The sequence below is a fragment of the Octopus bimaculoides genome, chromosome 6, assembly GCF_046866305.1.
Source record: "Octopus bimaculoides isolate indiv1 chromosome 6, ASM4686630v1, whole genome shotgun sequence".
Classification (NCBI taxonomy): domain Eukaryota; kingdom Metazoa; phylum Mollusca; class Cephalopoda; order Octopoda; family Octopodidae; genus Octopus; species Octopus bimaculoides.
In genome coordinates this window covers 20737846-20759245 of record NC_142933.1, presented here as the reverse complement: position 1 = coordinate 20759245, position 21400 = coordinate 20737846, and the positions used below count along the sequence as shown (strand labels likewise).

At 35.5% G+C, this 21400-nt stretch overlaps 2 protein-coding genes across 7 annotated transcripts in view; one reads left to right on the top strand and one right to left on the bottom strand.

Annotated features, from left to right (window-relative positions):
• The window catches only part of LOC149134970 (uncharacterized), a 39611-nt gene extending 19805 nt beyond the window's left edge, over nucleotides 1-19806 (bottom strand). Inside the window, exons 1-5 of one of the 6 annotated variants that reach the window (XM_089353546.1) lie at nucleotides 18907-19801; nucleotides 13733-13801; nucleotides 10877-11076; nucleotides 5481-5567; nucleotides 593-861 (exon numbers count right to left, since the gene is read on the bottom strand). In XM_089353546.1, the coding sequence (XP_089209672.1) occupies nucleotides 793-861; nucleotides 5481-5567; nucleotides 10877-11076; nucleotides 13733-13799 (423 nt within the window). In that variant the 5' untranslated portion in view covers nucleotides 13800-13801; nucleotides 18907-19801 and the 3' untranslated portion in view covers nucleotides 593-792. Of the gene's footprint in view, nucleotides 1-592; nucleotides 862-5480; nucleotides 5568-10876; nucleotides 11077-13732; nucleotides 13831-18906 lie in introns of those variants that run through there. The other 5 variants (XM_089353547.1, XM_089353545.1, XM_089353544.1 and 2 more) reach the window with 5 other exon arrangements.
• Nucleotides 1162-3994, top strand: LOC106879968 (uncharacterized). The gene has a single exon (XM_089353541.1). It carries the CDS (start codon nucleotides 1457-1459, stop codon nucleotides 2972-2974), a length of 1518 nt encoding a protein of 505 aa, XP_089209667.1. The 5' UTR covers nucleotides 1162-1456; the 3' UTR covers nucleotides 2975-3994.
• Nucleotides 19807-21400: the final 1594 nt, after the last annotated feature.

The following is a 21400-nucleotide window of genomic DNA, read 5'->3' as shown; positions in this document are numbered from 1 at the left end:
GAATGCGAATGAAAATGCAAAACATAGGGAGTGGAACAGGTACAATACAGACTATAATTGTTTCATAACTAACTGAAACAATTGTTGCTTGTATTCTACCTGTTCCATTCCATGTTTTTTTTTTTTTTTAGATGGATGCATGCAGACAGACATATCAGTAGCATTTTAGGTCTCCGGGCAAATCAACGCAATGTGCCCTATTGTATTTATTTGACAGCAAGCCAAAGCATACATAAATGAGAATTAGGTACCTAGACCTTTGAGGTCACTGAGTAACTGTCCAGTATGCCCAAACCTTTGGATGGCACTGTATATTTGTATACATTGATGTAAATATATGTGTGTGTGTGTGTGCGTGTGTGTGTGCGCGTGCGCGTAGAAACTTCTAACACACACACACAAAGGATAAGAACTCAATATAGGCTAACTGCAGAGTTAAGAATTTGATTGAGTTAATTGAACAGTTCTTTGCTGAGTGATTTCATCCTAATAGGGAATCTTCAGAATGATTTAACATTTGAAAGTGGGAGGTGTTAGTGTTCAGGGATGGTGAGTACATTTCCCTAATGGAGTAAGACATAACAGAAATATTAAATTAAACCTAAATACTTGGCAGTACTTTATTCTATCAACCTCCATTCATAAAAGACAAGACATGTTATTAGTCTCAGGACACAAAAGGACTTAACTCATTTGCCACAAGGCATTTTGTCTGAAGCTCTAATGATTCTGCCAATTTCTGCAAGGAATGGCAGCACACTGACTACTGCAGGTTTTCCAAAATTGGTGAGATTAATGTCCAGTTTGAACATCTGCAGGTAAAAATGATGGCTGTAATAGAACCTGCAATAGAATGAACGCCTATGAAAGTGTTAGATTTACCATGGATTTGGATATATAGTCATGTGTTGGACACTTCAGTATATTTATCTTATTTGTAAGGTTTGGTTTGTTGGTGTGACACAATACACATTACAGGGGTGAGTAATCTCTAGGTTGCTCTCACACCATTTATTGGTACACTTATCTACAGATTTCATGCACAGTAAATACGTTTGGAAATAACCTATATTATGTACAACATGGCGACATCTATTATTATAGTGTTAATCTGTGGAAGTTCATAAGTTTCTTGAGTGATGTATCAATCGATTTTTAAACTGCTATCCTTGAAAGATACTGTCATGCTATTAATATTTAGTTTTAACATTTCTTTGATTCTTATTGTCAGCTTCATGTTAATGTTGGTTTTCTTGTATTTCAGGAAATGTTTCCATCTTGAAAACTGTATTTCTAAATGAAGATGTTATTATTGAACTTAGTTAATTAAAATGAATACTTTGAGATTTTAAGAGCATAGAGAACTTATATTGTCAGATTAATATTTTGGGAACTACAAGCTACTATCATATTTGTCATTTTTTTAAATAGTATGATGTGAAAATATACCAGCAAGATGGAAGACAACACAGTTGATGCAGTAGAGACAAAATACCACTGTGAAATTTGTGATAAAAAGTTCTTATACATTTCACATTTCAGTATGCACAAACAATCTCATACCAGAGAGAAACCATATCACTGCAATATATGTAGTAAAACATTTATATCTAATACTTATTTAAACTCACATAAACTTGTTCATACAGTAGAGAAACCATACAAATGTGATGTTTGTGGTAAAACTTTCAAAAGAAGTCCTAACTTAAAGAAACATAAAATTATCCACACAGGAGAGAAACCATTCCCCTGTGAAATTTGTGGTAAATCTTTCTCAACTAATGCTGTATTAAAGCAACATATATTGCTTCATACAGGAGAAAAATTATACAAATGTGATTTTTGTGATAAAGCATTTGCAAGAAGAAATGACCTAACTAGTCATAAAAGGATTCACACTGGACAGAAACCATTTCACTGTGAAATTTGTGGTAAAGCTTTTTTCAATAATTGTTACTTAAAGAAGCATAAAATTATTCACACAGGAGAAAGCCCATATCATTGTGACATCTGTGGTAAAATATTTGCTTACAAAAGTATCTTAAAGGACCATCAGCTTGTTCATACTGTTGAGAAAGCGTACACTTGTAATGTTTGCGGTAAAGCTTTTAACAGAACTTCTCACTTAAAGAGACATAAAATGATTCACACAGGAGAGAAGCCCTTCCACTGTGAAATTTGTGGAAAAACTTTCTCAACAAACAGTGAATTAAAACAGCATATGTTTGTTCATACTGGAGATAAAATTTACAAATGTGAAATTTGTGACAAAGCATTTTCAAGAAAAAGTGGCTTAACTAAGCATGAAATGGTTCACACTGGAGTGAAACCTTACTACTGTAATTTTTGTGGTAAAAGCTTCTGGAATAATGCTGACTTAATAAAGCATAAGATACTCCATACAGGAGTGACTTACGCTTTGAAACCACATAGCTGTAACATTTGTGGTAAAGTATTTGCTTGTGGTCGAAATTTAAAGAGGCATAAAGTCCTTCATACAGGAGACAAATTTTACTCCTGCAAAACCTGTGGCAAATCATTTTCATGTAGTGATTACTTAAAGTGCCATGAACTGGTCCATACTGGTGAAAAACCACACATTTGTGATATATGTGGGAAAACATTTTCATTAAAATCTAATAAAGAAAGGCATAAAAAAGTTCACACTGGAGACAAACCATACCACTGTGATATTTGTGATAAAACTTTCTCAGAACGTTCTAATTTGAAAAGCCATAAATTAGTTCATTCAGGAGAGAGACCCTGCCACTGTGAGGTTTGTGGTAAAACTTATTTGTGTGTTAGAGAGTTAAAGAAACATTATGTAATTCATACAAATGACAAAACACACAAATGTGAAGTCTGTGGTAAAACATTTTGGTATAAAAGTAACTTAAATCAACATTACATTGTTCACACAGGAAAAAAATCACTATCAACTTCATCATCATCATCACTATCATCTCTGACTTAACATTTGCTTTCTCTCTGTATTAGCACTCATCTTTTGTCATGTCGTCTGTGGGACCCAACATTTGACGTTATCAGTGTTGATATAGAATTTTCTCAACCAGCATTCTTGGTTGATTCGCATCACATGCCCAGACCAGAGCATTGATCTCCTGCATACATTGGCAAACTCCCAGTTTCTATTCAGTTTTTTTACTCAGTCTTTCACTTAAATTAACATTATGTATCAAAAATACCTCATTTTTATTCTGCAGATTTTCTGTATTCAGTACTCATGTCCCACTACCATACATCCTAATACTCTCCACACTTTCTTCATACAGTCTACCTCTTACATTCATTGGACAAAGTCTATATCATTAACAGAACTAACAGGTACCTGCCCCTTCATGTTCTAGCCACTCTGTTTTCTTTACAAACTTCCCCAATGCTAATTACATCATCCAGGTTATAGAAACTCTGAACTACATTAGACCATTTGTATGGTTCATAGATTTCATTTACCCCTGCTGCTATCTTTTCCAGAGCATATGCTACTGTTGATGTCCTAGTTCTCTGTTAAGCTATTTGTGATTCCATAAATAGCTTAACAGAACTAGGACATCAACTGGGAGAACTTGGATGTTTTTAGCAGAGATGAAGCTACATTTAACATATAAAAGCTTACCTATCTAGGAACATGTACTTCAACATACAACTGTCATAGAATAGGGAGAGATTTTTTTCTCACTTGATAATGTTTCTAGTGCCTGTTACAATAAATACATACCATCCACTTTTCTACTAGTTGATAATCTAGACATAAGACCCCCCCCCCCAGTACAGTAGACCATTCTGTAAACCACACCTAAATGAAATCTGAAGTATTCTCAAGACAGTACTAAAGAATAAAATTTTAGCTAAGACATACCAACTCAGTACTTGGATTATTGTGTTGAGTCAAAGCTTTTGCAATAGTTTGTTAAGTTATTTGTTTTATTTGTCAAGTTGCAAAAGCAGCCTAGAATTCAAAGTAGAGGCCTTCGTATTGCACTGTCTGAAACCACCTTTGATCTCACACTGATACCAGTTTTTGCCTTTCAATGCAAAGAACTCCTTCACTGACGCTTCCACATCCTCTTGGTTGAAGAAGTACCATGAACACAGCACTTGAGCTATGGATCAGAACAAGTAATTATCCAAAGGAGATATTTTTCTGCAATCCTAACATGCATAAACATATCACCAATCATAGGCATTTTGAACACAAGGTGATACTCTGCCTATGGTGGAATTACATGGGGGGTAATTCACTATGAATTTGTCCCAGACCATCAAACCATTGATGCCAACCTGTACACCAAACAGCTGGAGCAGATGTATGCCATTGTGTGGCAAAAATACTCTGCATTGGTTCACAGAAAGTGGGCTCTTCTGCAGCCAGTCAATGAAAGACCTCATACCACTTGAATGACCTGGAATAAACTCCTTGAGGGAATTAAACTGATGCCACACTCAGCATATAGTCTGGACTTAGCTTCCTCAGATTATTACTTATTCTGATCCATGGCTTACTTCCTGCACTCATGATACTACCTCAACCAAGAGGAAATGGAAGCCTCAGTGGAGGAGTTCTTCCCCTCAAAGGACAAGAACTAACAGAATGGTGGTTTCAGATGGTGCAATACAATGGCCTCTACTTTGAATGCTAGACTGCTTTTGTTGTAGCTTGATGAATGAAGCAAGTAAGTTACCAAAATATTGAAAAACTTTTGACTCAACACAATAAATACATCAACATTTCTAGCCTCATCAGATCATACTAAAATGTAATCTGTGAAGTATCCTCACTCAAAATTATGCAACTTAGCATAAATTTGTACACACTAGAGAGACCACAACACTGTGCTATTGAAAAATAGGACATATTGTAGCTGTAGTTGCTAGGTGTAAAGTGATAGAAACCATCAACATACCATTATACAGAAAACATTCTCCAGTATAAAAATGTTGCTCTGTTGTGTGAGGGGGAATGACAAGACTGAAATTGGTAACAAACATACCACTGTGTGGCTAAGAAGTTAGCTTTCCAACCATGTAGTTTCAGGTTCAGTCCCTGCACAATACTTTGGGCAAGTGTTCTCCAAGCCAACCTAAGCCTTGAGAGTGGACGTGGTTGATGGAAACTGAAAGAAGTTCATTGTGTATGTGTCTGTGTGTTTACAATTGTGCATCTCTAAAAATTACTGTTACAACATTTGTTGTCATTTCTTCTGTCAATAAATTATCCACTAGGTTTTTCCTTTCAAAGAACTGTGAGAAACAGATAAGGATTAGTGACTGGAAAGGCACCTGGTTGTAAAACAGTGACTTAATAATATGTTCATTTAACCCATCCAACCATCCTAATATAGAAAAAAATTGATGAAAACTGTATGAATGAATATATGTGTATGTGTGTGTGTGCATATATTTATATATATATGTGTGTGTGTGTATTTACATATGCATATAGGCAAATATATACTTACAACGCAACCACACATATAATAGGGAGAAAACATTGTATATGATGGATAGGTAGCATCCATGAATTGTTTTAAAAAGGCCATTCCAGACTGTTTGGAGAAAGAGAAGAAAAGCTTTACATCTTTACTTTGTGGGCTTTATTCAAAGTAGATACTGTTATATAATAATAATAATAATAATAATAATAATAATAATAATAATAATAATAATAATAATAATAATAATAATAAAGGTTGTGGTGGAAAGATGTAGTCAGAGATTAATAACAAATATATTTTTGAAGTAAATTTTCTGAAGGAACTCTTGGAAAAAATATTTATCAGTTTTGGTTGTCTTAAGACATCCACAACCAGAACTGCACAACTTTCTAGGAAAGTTATTCTAGTAGGAATTTTTGCATATAGTGATTATTTTGTCTTTTCTATGAATATTATGTTTTTTAGCATGAAAGAGTTGTTTTTTTTGTCCTGAGAAAGATGTGAATCTAAATGGTTATTAACATACATACAGACATACACACATAAATGCATGCATACAAACAAAATTATATTTATGTATGAAAACCCAAGATAGAGAAAGAATACAATTTCCTACGGGACTTGAATCACACATCTGTTACTGAGAGACCCTGTAACTAATGACAACAAAGAGGTCCTGTCTTAGGCTTATGCTTGTAAATGTTTTTTTTTATGGAAGGGCAGAGACAAACCAATCTAAGAGAATAATAGTTATATTTAAACGTGTGACAATACAAATTTATTATATTTAATAATAATTTCTATGAAATCCTTACTGTTGTGAGTAACATCAATCAGTTTCACAATTGATATTCGGTTCATAAATAACTACCATTAAATTGTCTTAGCAAAACTTCTCTAGTTTCAGAGAAGCTATCCAAGGAAACTCTGAAAGTTAAGTGGCTTTAATTAAGTATCACATGAATTGCAGTGCAAAGGAATGATCTAATGGCTGGAAGTAATTCCCCTAAATCCATACCATTTTCCTGGCAGTTTTCTTGAACAAAGGGCAAATGTTATTGTGTCTCCAAATCATTTCATTGTACCTTAGCTGTTTCTAATTGGATGGTCTGGATTTCTTTTAGTTTGAACAATATTATTCTTGAAAAAAATACAAACATCTGAATTCATAAACTAAAATCCTCAGTCTTTTTCCTCTACTTTTCTTACTGAACAGGGATGGTGTCTCTTGTTGATGAGTGTATAATTTAAAATAACCTCAAAGTAAAGAATAACTCCACCATATACTAACATTTTCTATAGTAGCCACAGCTTTGTTGTTAGTTAATAAGAATTTTGTCCAAAGCAAGAAAAAGTTCTGGAAAAAAAAGCAGCTGGTTTATTCACAGTAAAAAGACAGTTAAAATTGTTGATACAGATGTATCAGTCTCAATATGTAAAACTTCAAGTAAGATGGGTAATTAAGAGGCATTAACTATTAAAGTTTTAAGCAAGTGAAAAGCATCTTGTTTTTACTTGACAATAGTAAAATAGCATGGAGGCGCAATGGCCCAGTGGTTAGGACAGCGGACTTGCGGCCATAGGATCGTGGTTTCAATTCCCAGACCGGGCATTGTGAGTGTTTATCGAGCGAAAACACCTAAAAGCTCCACGAGGCTCCGGCAGGGGATGGTGGTGAACCCTGCTGTAGTCTTTTACCACAACTTTCTCTCACTCTTACTTCCTGTTTCTGTTGTGCCTGTAATTCAAAGGGTCAGCCTTGTCACATCGTGTCACGCTGAATATCTCCGAGAACTACGTTAAGGGTACACGTGTCTGTGGAGTGCTCAGCCACTTGCACGTTAATTTCACGAGCAGGCTGTTCCATTGATCGGATCAACTGGAACCCTCGACGTAAGCGACGGAGTGCCAACACACACACACAGTAAAATAGCATTTAGTAGTGTTTCAATTATTTCCAAGAAAGTACATACCCATTTAGAGTAGTAAGGTTTAGTTACTACACTAGGTTTAGTTTGCTCAACAAATACTAGTAGGTTTAGTAGTTGAGCATTATTAGGTATTGGGTAATCAACTAGAGGTTTCAGTCCTGGATCAGTTTGCTGAGAATTTTTTTATCTATTTTGTATCTTTCGTGTTGCAAGACAGTGTGTGAGAGAGAATCGTGATGTCGTGGGAGAGAAATGTGTTCGCATAGATGATGGTACGCTTGCACTAAATGAGGCTGCAAAGAAAGAGGTTTGGGGATGCCACTATGAAAGATTGCTCAATAAAGAGAATGAATGGGAGAAAGAGAGTCTGCCGAATGTTGACCCAACAGAGGGACCAGCCATCCGAGTTGACAGTACCATGGTAGATAAAGCAATTAAGAGTATGAAGAGAGGGAAGGCTCCCTGCCCATCAGGAATCACTGTAGAGATGCTCAAAATATCTGGCAGTGTCGGCTATAGCCTAGTCACCCGTATTGTTAACCAGGTGATAATGAAGGAGTCATACCCAATGACTGGTGCAGCAGCACCATAGTCAACTAGAGGAGAAGTTTCAGGTGTGGAAGCAAGGACTAGAATCGAAGGGCCTTAGAATCAACCTAGCTAAAACCAAAGTCGTAATAAGTAGGAAGGTAGAAAAATCACAAACACCTTCAGCTAGATGGCCCTGCTTGATCTGTAGAAAAGGCGTAGGTAGAAACTATGAGATGCACCCAGTGCAAGCTATGGACACATAAGAGGTGCAGCAATATCAAAGGAAGGCTAACTAGGAAGTTAGTTTTTGTATGTAGCAGATGTTCAGGAGCTATAAACACTGTAAATGTGCAGAAAACAATTTCTGCCACATTCCAGGGAGAAAAACTAGAAGTGGTTGATAGCTTCCGCTATCTAAGTGACCAAGTTAGTAATGGGGGAGGGTGCACTGAAAGTGTAGCTGCTAGAATAAGAATAGCCTGGGCAAAGTTCAGAGAGCTCTTACCTCTGCACATTAGAAAATCATTCAACCTTTCTGGCACTTGTGCCCGTGGCATGTGTAAGGACTTTCGAGCAAGATCGTTGCCAGTGCCCCTGGACTAGCTCTTGTGCGGGGGGCACATAAAATACACCATTTTGAGCGTGGCCGTTGCCAGTACCGCCTGACTGGCCTTCGTGCCGGTGGCACGTAAAAGTACCCACTACACTCTCAGAGTGGTTGGCGTTAGGAAGGGCATCCAGCTGTAGAAACTGCCAAATCAGATTGGAGCCTGGTGTAGCCATCTGGTTTCACCAATCTTCAGTCAAATCATCCAACCCATGCTAGCATGGAAAGCGGACGTTAAACGATGATGATGATGATATATGCACAATTATATACGGTATATCATCATCATCATCATCGTTTAATGTTCGCTTTCCATGCTAGCATGGGTTGGACGATTTGACTGAGGACTGGCAAGCTAGAAGGCTGCACCAGGCTCCAATCTGATCTGGCAGAGTTTCTACAGCTGGATGCCCTTCCTAATGCCAACCACTCCGAGAGTGTAGTGGATGCTTTTACGTGTCACCGGCACAAGGGCCAGTCAGGTGGTACTGGCAACGACCACGCTCAAAAGGTGTTTTTAGGTGCCACCTGCACGGGAGCCAGTCCAGCGGCACTGGCAACGACCTCGCTTGAATGATTTTCTAATGTGCCACCAGCACAAGTGCTAGAATGCAACGCTGGTAATGATTACGCTCTAATGCTGTTATTTACGGGCCACTAGCACAGAAGCCAGACAGCTGCTCTGGCAATGTACACACTTGACAGTGCTGTTAGTGCTCTACTGGCGCGGTGACCAATATATATATATATACAATTATATATGATATATATATATATACACACAATTATATACGATATACATATACAATTATATACAATTATACGCTACACACACACACACACACACACACACACACACACACACACACACAATTAAAGAAAAGTTTGCGATATGAAATGAAATTTTGAAAATAAATCTGAATCAAGCCAATGAGTGAAACTCCTCTGCTGTCACTCAACCTACAAAAGATATCAGCTAAAGTTCCTTGAAATGTCATCTAATATATCAAGTAAAGGTCACATTGGACAACAAAACTAAGACACTAAAAAGGCAAGAATTCATTAACTAGGAATTAAACAGCAACTAAGTTTGTGACCAGGTTTGTCAGGTGTGTGTGAGGGGCCCCCCTACACTAAAAGTGAAAAGAATTATGAAGAACTTTATATTGCAAAAGTAAATAAAAGAATAACAATATGTTTTATAAGATGTCTGCAGTCCAATACAAATAGAATTGCGTTTCATTAACCTGGGGAATTGATTGTTCCTGTTTCCAAATATTTAGCACTGCCAGGTGCGACATATTAAACTACCCCACAATTTTAAAAAATATAGAATAGCTGGAGATGGGGCCATATGTTTTTAAAACTGAACAATCAGACCATCTTTGCTATAATACATTTGTTGAAAAAATTAATAATAATGATGATGATGAATGATAATAAAAATAATACAAATGATATTAATAAATGCATAATGATTTAACATCAGAATACCTTGACAAGTCTTAATGTTACCTTTATCTTTGTTATTGATGCCTATTATAAATACTACTGCTCATTCTCAGTTTGGAAACTGATTTATATATACCCTGCAGACATGGTACTGCTGCTTCTGGTCTATTACCATAGTCACATATCGACACAAAGAATGGATTTTTCCAATATGTCTTCAAAACGAAACTAAAATATTTGGATGCATGAACTCGATGGTTTTGACAATTGTGTTTGATGCCTACCATTTCTGTCAATACACCATTCCAAACATCATCCGGCATGAGCATTTTGTTCTTCAATGATGCCAGATAAAGTTTGTTGATTACATTAATATGTGCTATGTAACCAACACCATGACAATATATAGGATAGTTCTTCCCTTGATACAACATTTCCTCACCGAGATCACGGAATTTTTTGAGTTTGTTATGCATTGATTTTTTTCCACCAAGACAATAACAAAATGCAAAATTATTATTATAATCAGTTTGAGATAAATGATTATGAAGAAATGGCACAAGTTTGAACTGGTGAACAAAAAGTTCATCATTTAATATCATAACATATTCCACATTGGCACAAAACTCCAAACTCCACTTCCATGCCATAAGTGTCTTTAAGTAGACATTACCATAAGATTCAGGGAAATCATCCTGGATAATGTCTCTGTATATTTTACTCTCCTCACGAATGAGCGATTCGATTGTAGAGTTATTTGTTTTGGCAAAAAGAAAAACATGTTTGACAATAATGTCTTTTGAGAAAGAATCATATGGAATATTCTGGAAAATTTCTCTAAGTACTTTTCGTCGATCCAAATGGCTGTAAATTGTACGAACAATTTAAAGAAGAAATACCTTTTCATATTGACTGCAAAGAACTGGTTCATTGATGAGATTTTTAAAGTTATATACATATGGCTGCGGGTTTTCATAGTAATGTTTATTGACTTTCGATCCTTTCGGTTGTGATCTAAGAATGATCTCCGTATTTTTTAAGGCTTCTCTTCTTTCATTAAAATAAGTCAAAGAATGATCATTTGGTGAATGAAAAGCATCTGGAAAGCAAAAGTAAAGTATATACATTAAGAATTGTTGAAAATTTCGTCTAGCAACATGACTCACAAAACAATTTCAAATTCAAAGCTTGTAATGTTTCACTAGTATTCAGTTGTAGCAAAGCCTAAAATCGAAACCTTACCTTTCTAGTAAGATATGCCCTGAATACCAACCAATCAGCTTGCAGAAATATCACCCATATTATATAATCTTGTATCCCATTCTTGTTGTTACCGAGTGTAGAGGAATTATAAAAGAGAAAGCATGCCAGAATCAGTGCAGAAGTTCGAGAAGATTTATGAAGATAGGATTTTTTGTCACTGTTCGACCTGTGTTTAAAACAATTACTTTGTTTTCAACGCACTTTTCTAAGCATATACCATGAACACAATATCCTCACTTCTCACCACACAAATAAGTGGCCAGCCAATTCTTAGGAATAAATACATCAGATGCACATCGAATGCTCAAACAGATCAGTTTCATTGATTGTAGCCCAATCCTTGGTTAAACGAATCGTTAGCTATGATTAAACAGAGTATTTTTCCTGACATCCATGTGAAGCCAATCTTTTCTTTTTTTCATGTACATCAATATATATAAAAGAGAAGATGTGTGTGTGTACGTGAATGTAGTTTATACGCGTCCACAAATTAGCACGCATGTCGCTCCAATTTTAGGAGGACATTGTTCATGACCCTACTTGCGTTTTTGTCAACTTTTTCTCTCAGAGGCACCTGCGTATAGCTGTAAAAATCGATAAACTTTTACCAATTTTGAAGTTTGTTGACATGGCGAAGTCAAATCTGTGCGTACGCGCGTGAAGGAGAGAGAGAAAGAAAGAAATAGTGTGTTTGTGACGGGGAGATACAAAGTGTTAGGTAGCGTCTAGCAAAAAAAAAAAAAAAATGAAAAAGTAGGTAAGGCAGACAGAAATCAAAGCAAATTTTTCTAAGCAAGACAGAGTTTATTTTGCTAGCGTCTAACAAAAAAACAAACAAACAAACAAAAGAACAAAAAAGTGGAAGAGGGAGGTAGGTAAGGAAGGCAGCGTAAGTGTAAAATGCATTTCTTTTTCTTAAACATGAGATATAGTTTAAAATATACGATGTTTTTGAAAGACGCTATATTCTATAATGAGATTATATATACTTTCTCACACAACAATTCAAATATATTTATTTTAAATCATTTATTTGTTTTAAATTGTTCATCTTTCTCCCACCTCTCACTCTCACACACATGCACATATACTACTTTGGGAGCGAAAGAGTTTTGTTTATATTTCACAACAACTATGAAACAAAAATGTAACAATTTGTCAACCCCCCGCACCCGTTTTTCAGACCACAGATTAACACCCGCACGATTTCCACTAGGGTGTTACGGTTAGGGTTTTAGGGTTAGGATTAGGGTTAGGGTTAAGGTTAGTGTTAGGGTTAGGGTTGGTGTTAGGGTTAGGGTTAGGGTTTAGGGTTAGAGTTAACCTAGAAGCGACAGGCCCCTTATTTTTTCGTTAAGGCTGTTGGTAAGTTTTCCTAAGTTACTCCAATTCACATCCCCAATGCAAACCTTCAGATCAACCTTTTCCTATGCAGATCTCTAATGCAACTTAAAAAAAAAAAAACAGTCAATGAGTGGAAATAACCAATAAACTGATTCCTTATGGGATTTCCCAATCAAATTGCCAGCAAACCATTTTCAGCCAAACCAATTTCAACAGATTTCGCTCAAATCTGATGTCCATGTTACTTATTTTGGTTTGAAATAAAGTACTTGATCACTTAATAATCCTAGCTTAATCCCGAGCAGCGCCGGGCTATACTGCTAGTAAGAACTATATTTGCACACCACAATATACTACTGGCATGCCACTACATAATTATGTAAATATTGTGATATACTTCTTGCGAAGACTTATTGGGGCAAGCGAAAGTGAAATCAGTATAGCACCTGTGCCCAGCATTGCCTTTCTAGCATTTGTGCCCGTGACATGTGTAAGGATTTTCGAGCGAGATTGTTGCCAGTGCCCCCCCCCAGACTGGCTCTTGCGTGTGGCACGTAAAATACACCATTTTGAGCGTGGCCATCGCCAGTACCGCCTGACTGGCCTTTGTAGGATTTTCGAGCGAGATCGTTGCCAGTGCCCCTGGACTGGCTCTTGTGTGGGTGGCACGTAAAATACACCATTTTGAGCGTGGCCGTTGCCAGTACCGCCTGACTGGCCTTCGTGCGGGTGACACGTAAAAGCACCCACTACACTCTCGGAGTGGTTGGCGTTAGGAAGGGCATCCAGCTGTAGAAACTCTGCCAAATCAGATTGGAGCCTGGTGTTGCCATCCGGTTTCACCAGTCCTCAGTCAAATCGTCCAACCCATGCTAGCATGGAAAGCGGACGTTAAACAATGATGATGATGACTTCTGTAAAAAATAAGTATTATTTGAACAACGTTGGAATTGGTTTTATTATGAGACAGCATGCTGTCTTAACATCATTGCAGTGTATCAAAACCCATTCAACCAATCTACACAATGTTTTGATAATTGCTCATCCAGAGTTGTAAATAAACAAATAACTAGCTAAATAAATAAATGCTGAATTTAACATTCAAGAAATTTCAATTATCCATTGTTGTAGCTAAGAAAGTAACTTACCATGAAATATCCAGTATACATACAGCAAGATACAAATTGCAATTAAGGTTTTTATTTTAAGGTACATCTCTGTCAAAAAATATAAAATAAAGCAAAATCTTTAAAACAATATAGAAATTAGAAAGATTAAAATGTAAAATTTAAAGTTGTTGTGTCCGTGACACATGTTATATTACATATCAATTTATGAATTTGTACCTAAGTAAAAAGAAAAAAGCAGTTTGATGGGCCTGTGTAGTATGGTCATAACATGGAAACAGAGCCAACATGCTACCATACAGTATTTGACATACCATAAAGAGGTGCATACTATCTGATTTTAGAGGAATATGTGCATTTTTAAACAGTCAAAATGTTTAGTGGAAGAGTGTAGGTTGGAGACAGTGGATTGTAAAGTGTACTTTAAAGATTTGTTGCAGCTTTTAGTAGAAAAGGTTAAGTGGTATATGATAACAACATATGAACAGTGGTTGGATGAGAAGAATTTTACTGCGATTGGATGGATTATCTTACAAGTTTAATTTCAGTAAGTCAGATGTACAGCAAAACTGACAGCAGATTAGAACCATGTCTAATTATGTAAGCCAGGGTGTCATGGTGCTTCTGGACAACGATGCACATAAAGGGGATTTTTTGGTAATACTAAGTCTTTAAATCTGCTAAATGTGCAGTTCTCACTTGTATACTCAGAATAGCACAAGCTTGTGCAATTTGTGGAATATCTTTTGAGAACATACACCACATTGCTTAAAACAATCTAAAGAGTTTTGATTGTAAGTCTGGCTTCAGTTGGTTGTCAATCAAGTTTGATGAATCTAAAGTTTTCAGCAGACTCAGATATCATTATATGATTGTTGTCTTAAATGCAACAGTTATCAGATACAAGATCACTTTCTAATACAACAGCATCTGTCCATGGGTCAAATAAATGACCACATATTGGAAATATTTGAAATCAATCACTCCATTAAATCCTCAGATCCTTTTAGATATCCCTTACTGCATTCAGTTCTTTCCCAGCAACCATCTGTATGGCAGCGCGTAGTTCGTTATAGCTCCATTCACGTGAGGTACATTACCTCTGGAGATAATGGGTGAAGTTAGAGCAAAACAAGAATCTGCTGTGAGCTGCCAGTTTGTAGTGTTGCTCAGCGTGAGTGTGAACGCAAAAGAGAAAATCACCTTAATACACCTCCTTGAATAGATGTTGCCCACGAGAGCCTCGCCGTGGTCTTGCACATGGCAAACATGTTTGTAGGCGAGATCTCACTCTTGTCTTGGTCATGGTAATGGCTGCCAGCGAGATCTCGCACCAAATAACGCTGGCTTCTTGTGTCACGCTACAAACTCATGGGGTTCAGCACATGATACACAAGCAATGGTTTTAGCTTGCAATCGGCTGCACAGTTGCCTCCAAACATTAAGGTCAAACACTCTTTTGATACTATGTAGCCAGGAATTCTTTTCTCTTCCTTGGATATGAAAGAACAATCTGGTAATTTCTTCCAGTAGATACCGGTCTTATCAACATCGAATATTTGTTCAGATAGAAATCCATTATCTTCAATAATCTTTGCTAATGTTGTAGGAAATTCCGCTGCAGCAACTTCGTCAGCTGATGTGCTTTCACCTTTTTTTAATTTCTCATCTGGATATTTCTTTTTCAAATCTTCAAACAAAGATAATGCTTTCTCCTGAATTATTTCCTGACTACAGTTTGCTTGCTGACGATTCTGTCTTTCAACCCAGGTCAAATCAAAAACAGGAAGAGAAAAATAAGAGCGTGAGGGGGAGAGACAATAAACAAGTGAAGATAGAGAAGGTGTGTTGGCTAGTGGTCAGGATAAAATGATAGATGTGTATAGCGATGTGTGTGCGTGCGTGCGTGTGTGTTTGTGTGTGAAAATATGAATGTATATAAAGATAAAGAGATTGAAGAAAGAAGTTATTGTCTCTAGGTCAAATTCTTTCTTTCAATGCATGACTAAGCAATAACCTTGGCTTTTCCACTTGCAGTTAAAAGTACACACACACACACACACACGTGCGCGCGCTACTTCTAAACTTAGTTATTTCTGTGAGGCATTGAAAACTGGTCATATTTTATGAATCAAGAAATTAAAGAATATGTTCCAAAATTTAAATTTTGAATTTAGTTTAATTATCAAATTGCATCTCTCAGTAGTTAAAAGCATTTTTCTGCTTTAGAATTATTGTATGCAGGTGCAGGAGTGGCTGTGTGGTAAGTAGCTTGCTTACCAAACACATGGTTCCGGGTTCAGTCCCACTGCGGGGCACCTTGGCCAAGTGTCTTCTACTATAGCCTTGGGCCAACCAAAGCCTTGTGAGTGGATGTGGTAGACGGAAACTGAAAGAAGCCTGTCGTATATATGTATGTATATATATATATATATATATATATATATATATATATATATATATATATATGTATGTATGTATATATGTATGTATGTATGTGTGTGTATAAGTCTGTGTGTCTGTGTTTGTCCCCCCAACATCGCTTGACAACTGGAGTCGATTTGCTCGACTAAAGGCGGTGCTCCAGCATGGCCGCAGTCAAATGACTGAAACAAGTAGAAGAGTAAAAGAGTAATATGTTGAAATGTTTTTCATGAAATCGAACCTTTTTTTCCTTATATTTTCCTTCGTCATTCTGTCAAACACTTGAAATTACTATATAAAAGTGGGCATAATTAGTAACTGAGGCAAAACGAGTAATTTCCGATTTCTTATTTTCTCCCTACCAGTTGTCAACCATTACAACGCAAGTATTGTATTCCTATTTTGTACCACTGCATCATCTTTGGGAGTAAAAATTGGTCAGTATAGCTTATGCAGTTGTTGAAGTTGTGAAAGTTTGAAACATCAGTGACAGCTATTTTTTTTTTTAAGAAATTTTTCCTCAACTTTGACCTGATTCTAATTGGGACAGCTAATAAAATACACGGGTATACCCGCATACACACCCACACACACAGGCGCGCGCACAACACGCTCGCACCCATACGCACGCGCGCAAAAAAGGTCCATACACACGTCAAAATATGCACATGCTCAAGAAGAAAACAGGGTTAAAAGCAAAATACATAAAAAGTGTGAAAAAGCTATAAGGGCAAAATGCATCTATATGCGCATATCCTCGCATGCATGCACATACATCTATATATGCACGTACCCGCACACATCCACACGCACGCACATAAGGTTCCCTGTACGTGTCTATAGACGCACAGGAAAAAAGCAGGGTGGAAGGGAGAATACAGAAAAAATAGGTGTGAAAAATATACAAAATATTATCTCTATAAATATGTAAAAAAATATTTTAAATATATAAGTAAATCTAAGTAAAAAGTATAGAGAGATAAAAAAACTTGTATATAGACACAATATAGAAAGCAAGTGCTACCAGTAATCTCGGGAGGGGACCAAAAATGTAGCAAATATTTAGCCACATGTGGACATGATCCGAAAAGTTCAGTTCTTGAATTTAGACATGTGGTGGGGTCTAAGCTGCCTTTTCAGATAAGCCATCTTTCCATATCACATAAACCGCACTTTCCACTGCCGTAAGGTTTACACTTGGCTAGGATCTTCCAATGGATGTTGTAACTGACACCTTTATCTTTTAAGGACCATATATGACTGGATAATTTGCTCGTTTTCCTTTTATCCCAGTGCCTGAAGCTCAAGGTGTGATTATTGAATCTGGCCTTGAAATTACCCTCTGTAAGGCCCACGAATTTCTTCATCAAAACTGTGTCCTTAGTGGGTATAGTGTCCACGGTGGCCTCATAAATGATGGTCTCAGATATGCAAGCTCCATTTAGCGGGCACAAATTTTTATCCCTGCATGAACAGCTGGTTTCATATTGTGGTTCCAGTCAACCATAGTTACAGAAAGATCTTCAAGAGACTTAACTTAAAAATCAGTTTCAGCTCAACAGCTAATTTTAAAAATATAATTGCACACAACACACACAAACCACAATATGAAACCAGTTGTTCATGCAGGGATAAAAATTTTTGCCCGCTAAATGGAGCTTGCATGTCCCATCATTTATGAGGCCACCGTCGACTCTATATCCACTAAGGACACAATATAAAGAATTGAAACATTGGATTTACATGGTATGTAATGATGGACTCATCAAGGTTTAAGAAACTGATAAATTGAACGATTGGAATTGACATAGTATATATAATGGTGAACTAAACTATTATTAGAGAACATGATAATTATGTACTAAGTTAATTAGAATGCATTATCTTAAATTATCAAGAACCGATATTAACTAACATAGGCTAAGTACAAAATAATAATGGAACAAGGATTAGATTTATTTAAGTCACCCATAAATAACAATAATAATACAACAACAACAATAACATAACATGAATCTACATTTAGTTTAACATTCATCTCATTCATACACAATAAATTAATTTACTGTATGTAAAAAAAATCATATTAAATTAGTAGAAATAAACAATAAACAAAATATGTAGATGTACCAAACCAACAAATGAACTGTCAACTTTAAAAATACCTCTTGTTTTATTATCTACAACGTTACATAATTCAATAATAGCCCATCTGATCAAAGTGTTTCTTGCATATGATTGATGCCTTCTACAAAATACAGAGATCATAGCATATGTTAATTTCTTTAAATGACTATTAGACATAGGGATAAACAGGAACTATATCAAAGAGACCATAGAAATGTTTCCTGATCCCAGTAGACAAAATGACAAATGTATGAAAAGTATACCAACATGTGATCATTTCAGTCATGTCTAATGAATAATATTAAAAGTAACGATGCAGCCTGAATAACAGTATTGTCTAATACACTACAGGCAGTATATAAGACATGTAGTATAAGATTTATAAACCAGTAAAAAAGAATTTAAGTTTGAAATTTCTTTTTTTTAATTTTGTTTTTTGGAGGGCAGAAAACACTTTTGGAAAAGAACACAATTTACCAGGATAAAAAGGTAAAAAAGGATTAAAAAAAAATGGGAGTCAATAAAAGAAATCAGTAAATAAATAGATAAATTGTTTGAAAGTGATCCCTCAAAGATGCTTTTCTCAACTCTAAAATCATTAAGCAAGCTTACATAGGTTTATGAAAATTAAATTGTATATTTACCTTGTTAATTAGTAGCTGTACTCATCCACGATTAAAATGTCTTGAAAATGACAGGAATGACTAAATTGTGAAATATATCTCTTTATGTATATGTTTACTTTTATGTGTATAGAATGTAGAAAGAATGTAGGTCAGTTAATGTGAGGAAATTGTACCTTCAATATACCTATTGAAATCAAGGGAATGTAAATTATTTATTTGTAATTTTGCCCTTCGTAAGTGAAAATTATATTCTAGACAAGAACAACTGTATATACTTCAGAAATGTGTTTATTATGAATAACCTAAAGATTGAGATTTTTTTTTAGTATAATATTAATGCCAATTTCCATTTTTTTTAATTGTAATAATCATATATTTACTTTAAAAATTATTACTATATTATTTCTTGAGAGATTTTTCATGTTATGATGTTGCTTATTGAATAAATTGCTTTTATTTGATTGGACGAGTTGTAGATTGAGCACATTGCTTTGTTTAATATCTAGGTCAGTGTACACTTGTTTACCCTCTCTTTGTAGATTTATAAAGAGATATGTACCTAGTGTAAGCTATGAACACGTAAAAGGTGCTGCAATATCAAAGGAAGGTTAACCAGGAAAATAATGGAGTGTGTTTAACTATATTATAACTAATGTGAATATCTATTTATATAGTGTGGGGGCAGGGATGTAAAAGGTTAAAAAGGGTAAAAATCCCCTTCAGTCATGAATGACCATGGGATTGTCCTTAGAAAGTTATCCTCTGAGGCACAAGTCCAGGCAAGGTTCTTTATGGAAGACCAGCAATTGCCCATGTATACCAGCCTCCCCTCTCCACACCACCGATGTTATCCTAGGGAAAGGCAAAGGCTGATACAGCTTGACACCATTGACGTCATGACTCATTTCTACAACTGAGTGAACTGGAGCAATGTGAAATAAAGTGTCTTGTTCAAGAACACAACACAGCCTGGTCCAGGAATTGAATTCACTACCTCATGATTTTCAGCCCAACACTCTAACCACTGAGCCATGTAAAGAGTATAGTTTATTAAAATATAGAGGATGATGATTTATTTGTCATTATATCAATATTAATTTTGTGTATTGGAGCATTGTTTGGGAGATTTGTGTAACAAAATATGGTGATTTGTTTTAATGAAGTTATTGTTTTGCCTATAATATATATAATACTTGTGATTATATTATCGATATTTTCTTTATTGCTGTCTTTTAGAAAGTGAATAAAAGAAATGGGGGAAATTATAAGCAGATTAATATATTGGTGTAATAGAAAGATATGATTTAAATCTTTTTTTTAAGTGGTTACCTATTTTTAACATTAATGAAGAATGTTAGGAATATAAACTGAGAGGCTATAGGGTGGTTAGAGATATTAAGAGGTCAAGCACTATTTATGATAATTAAGAAGATTATATAATTAATAGAATGATGAATAGTTGTTTTTATTTGATATCAATATAAGTGTTGCTATTTTTATAGTAATTATGATTTGCTTAAATAGCTTAAATAGAGCGTGACATTGAAAGTGTCAGTAAATATCTTTAAGTAGTAGTATTTTAGTGGTAGCATATATCTTTAAGTAGGAATAAATGTTTTGTAAATATCTATATATATATAAATGAGAATGTGTGTGTGTGTGTGTGTGTCTGTCTGTCTGTCTGTCTGTGTGTTTCCCTAAAACTCGAGAACTACACAACCAATTTCATTCAAATTTTACACATGCCTTACTTAGGGTTCCGGTTGTGTTTTAGTCAAAAATTTTTTAAAACTTCTTGCATAGTTCGAGCCCACAGCAACATCATATCTCCTCCACTATTTAAGTATTACATGTCAAAAGTGAAACAAAAACACTCATGTCAAATACTTTCACTTTAAAAATGAAACTATTCCACTAACTGAAACAATCACATTTCGATACTGTAATGACAGATACTTTCAGAGAGAGAGAGAAAGAGAGAAAGAGAGAGAGAGATCTATATGTATACATATAGATGTATATGTACACGTATATGTATAGATATATATATAGATATAGATCTATATGCATACATGTATATGTATACATATGTGTAGATGTATATATATATAGATGTACATGTAATATGTGCACATATATACATGCATACAGATATCTATACATATATACACCCATCACACACATACACATGCACACAAACACACACATTAGTCATTTGTTTTCTTATCCAAAACTACGTCAAAAGTACTGAATGGATCTTTATGAAATTTGGAAATTATATTCTATGCATAACGGCCATAGCTCCCATGAAAATTCATATATTTTTGATGTTGATGAAATTTTAACCCGAACATAACAGATGAGCATTATTTGTAATTCAACGGTACAAGTGTAAGGCTACCCTTTCAGATATACTTACATTGTGATTTCTGCAATGTGGTGCATAAATTGTCAAGTAAATGAGACGCATCTTTGCCTCCACTGATTCACTTGCAAAGTGTTGAGTAAAATT